Here is a 4915-nt window from a genome sequence, read left to right as displayed (position 1 = left end):
TTTACATACATCCCTGTCTAATTTGTTGTCTTATTGCTAAAGGGCAGGTTGTCTATTTATCTAATCTTGGGTGTTTTTTTTCTCAACACAATGAGTCAACTTACAGTACTTATCGTACTTACTGCCTGTAATACTTGGGAATAATCTGCCTCGTGACACCAATCAATTTAATTTTCTCTGTAGGCATTCCTGTATTCAACACCCATGTAGCAGGTATTTGTGAAAACATTTTGCTTCACTCTCTGATTTAGGTGCTAGGGTTTCCTTTAGTCCTTCCCACTCCCCAAGCTGGGAGTACTTAGAAATCTAGGCTGACATGCACTTTTACATCTCCTAAGTCACTTGACACATTTGGCTTGATACATGGCTTATCTGTATATTTCTTCTAGACTAAGGAAACGAGAATTGTATTCTTGTCTTTGAAGTCTACAGTATCTATCAGAAGGCCTGGCACATAATGGAAACTTTGTCAATCTTTGTTGAATTATCATAAATTCTTTGTGAGACTTGTCTGAAGTTGCTTGGAAGCAGTATCTAAGCTGCAGATTGTGATCTTTTGTAATGTATGCCTCTGGGAATTTGCTTACATAATGGAATATTCTCTCTATATTTTTAAAGCTTGTTTGTAGTCCATGTAATCTAAATCTTTTTTTTTTTTTTTTTCAGTTTAGCAGATATTTTCAGAAATGACTACTTAAGAAATGGCTGGAAACCAAATTAATGTCCAAAGAAGAGCTTAGGGACTTATTAACATTCTTTTAAAAAATAACTATCTGCCAAAATGTCATTACACACTACTTATAAGAGAAATGACAGCGGCGATATTCTTGATATTCCTTCTTCCCAGAATAGTTCATCACTCAATAACCTCACCCACAGTAGCCGACTTAAGCTGCATTTGAAGTCGGATATGTCAGAATGTGAAAATGATGATCCATTATTGAGATCTGCAGGTAAAGTCAGAGACATAAATAGCACTTACATTATTTCTGCCAGTAAAATAACAGGAGACATGCCCCTTACCCTTAACCCTGTAGGTAGATTGTCACTTCGGAGAAGAACTACAAGGAACAAAGAATCATCTTTGCTTGCTAGTGAGTTGGAAGACACAACTGAAAAAACAGCAGAAACATGTCTTACATTACAACGTCGTGCTAAAACAGATTCTGCAGAAAAGTGGAAAACAGCTGAAACAAATTCTGTCAAAAAGTGGCAAATGACACCGAATGTGGGAAGCAAAATAGAAAGTAATTGTGTTTCTAAGGAAAGTAGAACAAATGTAAAGATTGTAAATAATGCTAAAAACTCTTTTGTGGCTTCTTCTGTACCTTTAGATGAAGATTCAAAAGTCATTGAAATAATGGCTAATAAGAAATACAAAGGAACATTTTCTGCCCCCAGTAGGGCAAAAGAAAATGTTGTGCTTAAGTACTCGAGTAATAGAACACCCATTGCTTCCTTGAGTCAGACTGAAGTTGTTAGATCAGGACACTTGGCAACGAAACCTACTCAGAGCAAGCTGGATATCAAAGTGTCGGAAACAGGAAACTTGTATCATAGAAGTATTGGGAAGGAAATTGCAAAAACTTCAACTAAATTTGGGAGCTTAGAAAAGAGAACACCTACCAAATGTATAACAGAACACAAATTGACACCAAAGTGCAGCACACCTCAGCTTAAGAGCCCAGCTTCATCAATACTGAAGAATAGAATGTCTAACCTTCAAGTTAAACAACGACCAAAAAGTTCCCTTCTTGCAAATAAACAGGAAAGGTCAGCAGAAAATACAATCCTTCCTGAAGAAGAAAATGCATATCAGAACACCTCTGCAGACAAAGACCCCTTAAAAGTAGAGAATAGTCAAGTGACAGTGGCAGTACGCGTAAGGCCTTTCACCAAGAGGTATGTGACGCCTTTTAAAAATCTAAAGCCAAGCAGTGACATGTAATGTACCTTTAATTCCACTCTGCCTTTGGAAAGTCAGTGTTTTCATGCATCTTCAAACTTGTTAGTAATATTTTTATATAGAAAGAACTTTTAGGTCTAGTTGTCATGTGTTGATAACTTTTGATGACTGACTATAAAATTAAAAAATTGAAATCACCATATTTTGTATATTGAAGTTTCTCTAGATATATTGCTTTTAAAAAGTCTAAATGAGTCACTTAGGTCTCTGCTGGAATGTTATACCTATCCCTATAAAGAGCCACAACAGGCCAGCTGTGGTGGCTAATGCCTGTAATCCTAGTGCTTTGGGAGGCCGAGGCAGGTGGATCACTTGAAGCCAGGAGTTTGAGACCAGCCTGGCCAACATGATCATATGCTGTCTCTACTAAAAATACAAAAATTAACCAGGTGTGGTGGTGCCCACCTATAATCCCAGCTACTTGGGAGGCTGAGGCAGGAGAATTGCTTGAACCCGAGAGGTGGAGAGCTGAAATCAGCCACTGCACTCCAGCCTGGGTGACAGAGTGAGACTGTGTCTCAAAAAAAAAAAAGAAGAGCTGTAACAAATTACTCATTCCCTAAAGAGGTCCTTTCAAAACCCTTTCCAAAGTGGTGATTATCATCATTGTTTCTGATTACTATATAGTAGTTATAAATGCAGCGATTAATTAGATTTGATTTTGATGGCAAAAAATCTCTCTCTGAAAGTGATTATGGGTGGGCCAGACACAGATTGAGGATAAGGCTGGAAAAGATGGACATGACAAAATGTGAATGTGACAAAATGTAATTGTTTTAAAATATTTTAATGTAATTAAAAAATATTTTAAGAGACAATAAAAAACTTCACAGGGTTAGTACTATGTATCTAAGCAAGTGAGAAGAGGATATGGTGACCGTTGCATTGGGGAAGGAACCTCCAGTTTGAACGTAAGGGGTCAGCAGTTAAAGGCAAGTTATATAGTACTGTGCAAATGGGTTAATATTAAGAGGAGAGAACTGAGGGTGAGTTGGTTTGAGAGAATTAGGATGCCTAATAAAGCCTCAAGAACCATGATAGGAAGAGAAGCAATAGAAGGAGCTGGTAGGGACAAAATGCAAGATGGATGACTATACTGCACTTAGTAAGTGTTGAAAGTAAATGCTCTGTGCCACAGAGAAAAATAACACTGAGACAAAAGAGCTTTCAGCAATGTGGTTTTTACTTCCTTGACTGCAGGAAAGGTACTCTCGCTAGCCATCTTGCCACAAGGGTGCAACGAATAAAGGAAAACAAACAAATTTATCCCTTATGCATTTGGGGGTTGTCCTTACTGCTGTGTCTGATATTTGTTGGCTACAGTCAGACCTCATAATCTAAACTAAAACCTGACTGGCTAACAACTTACAACTTTTCTAAACAGGTAAAAGAGCTGGGACATGCCTGTGAGCATGTCCAGCACAGATGTCTTGGTTAAAGTATAAGGACATAGAATATACTATATTCCTGTAAGCATGGCATGTTTAACAGCTATGTAGGATAGGGCTTAACAAAGTTGTTAGCCCACTTATTCTTTAACAAGAAAGGAAACTAAAGAGGAACTTTTTTACTTCCCACAGTAAGGGACCAAGTGCCTGATTCCAAACTCATCAGATAATCCTTGAAAGCAGGGACAGAGTAGAGTACTCATCAGATTGATGAGGCAGCTGTTTTTTCCAGAATAAATTCTGATTTAAAGCAGAGTCTCAGAGTCTGGAATGGAGGGGTGGGGGAGTATATGTCTGGAGATAGACAAGGAATAATGATGTTTTTCCGTGCATCTAGAGTAAGTGAAAGATTTCCACCTACTTCTCAAAGGGAAGAGGTGTGTACATGAAGATTCATGATTTTAAGGGAGACAATCTAGAGGAAGTAAGAGAGATCTTTAGTAGCCAAGAGAGACACGATTCAAACTTCTAGTCAACTGAGTTTGTTGAAATTATATTTGTATTTTATGCCAGCTTTATTTAGATTGACATCTCCCAAATTTGTGTAATAAAGATGTTTCTAGATTTGAACTGAAGAGCATAGATAGATTCTAGTAGGTGGGATGGGAAAAGCTATAGTTCAAGAGAAAAGAAAAAGAGGAAAAAATCTTATAAAAGTAGTAGTAAAAAAGTAGGAACTTTTTTACTTCCCACAGTAAGGAGGAAGTAATCTGGGATTTTCCCTTTGATTGATGGCACTGGAGCCACAAGAAATATATTCTGGAAACCCACTAGAATTAGGTTTGCTTTGTGCATTTTCTACATAAAAATAAAGAATTATGCTGCCTTGGAAGATTGTTTAAATAGTTTTGAGGTCCTTATTATATTCTGTGGGAATAAAACCCATGATAATTATCGTAACTTGATTTTTTTCTTTGTGCTTCTTTCAAGAGAGAAGATTGAAAAAGCATCCCAGGTAGTCTTCATGAATGGGAAAGAGCTAACTGTGGAACATCCTGACATGAAACAAGTCTACAATTTTATTTATGATGTTTCATTTTGGTCTTTTGATGAATGTCACCCTCACTACGCTAGCCAGACAACTGTCTATGAGAAGCTAGCAGCACCACTCCTAGAAAGAGCCTTTGAAGGCTTCAATACCTGTCTTTTTGCTTATGGTCAGACTGGCTCTGGAAAATCCTATACGTAAGTTGTATTGGAAATGCAGTTATCCAGAAGTGTTTAAATATACTTTTGTGAGAAGCAGCATGGGGGTGATAGAAAGAATGTAGTTTTGAAACTACACAGATATTGGCCCAAATCTCATTTATTTTATATACCAGTTCTGCAACCTTGGGCAATTTACTTAACCTCTGGGCTTCAGTTTACACATTTACCTTGATACAATTCATCTTGTAATTATCATTGGCCCCATTTTACTATACTTTATATGTTTTATGTAAACTGAGGCCCAAAGAGGTTATCTTAAAGTATTTTTGTGAGAATTAGAAGTAAGGCATCT

General features: G+C 37.2%; 1 protein-coding gene across 1 annotated transcript in view; it reads left to right on the top strand.

Annotated features, from left to right (window-relative positions):
- The first annotated feature begins 703 nt into the window (after window positions 1-703).
- The window catches only part of KIF14 (kinesin family member 14), a 71578-nt gene continuing 67366 nt past the window's right edge, over window positions 704-4915 (top strand). Inside the window, exons 1-2 of the mRNA XM_017499389.2 lie at window positions 704-1902; window positions 4345-4599. Of these exons, the coding sequence (XP_017354878.1) occupies window positions 782-1902; window positions 4345-4599 (1376 nt within the window). The 5' untranslated portion in view covers window positions 704-781. The remainder of the gene's footprint in view (window positions 1903-4344; window positions 4600-4915) is intronic.

Source organism: Cebus imitator, unplaced genomic scaffold, assembly GCF_001604975.1.
Source record: "Cebus imitator isolate Cc_AM_T3 unplaced genomic scaffold, Cebus_imitator-1.0 Scaffold257, whole genome shotgun sequence".
Classification (NCBI taxonomy): domain Eukaryota; kingdom Metazoa; phylum Chordata; class Mammalia; order Primates; family Cebidae; genus Cebus; species Cebus imitator.
This window is presented reverse-complemented; position numbering and strand designations above follow the sequence as displayed.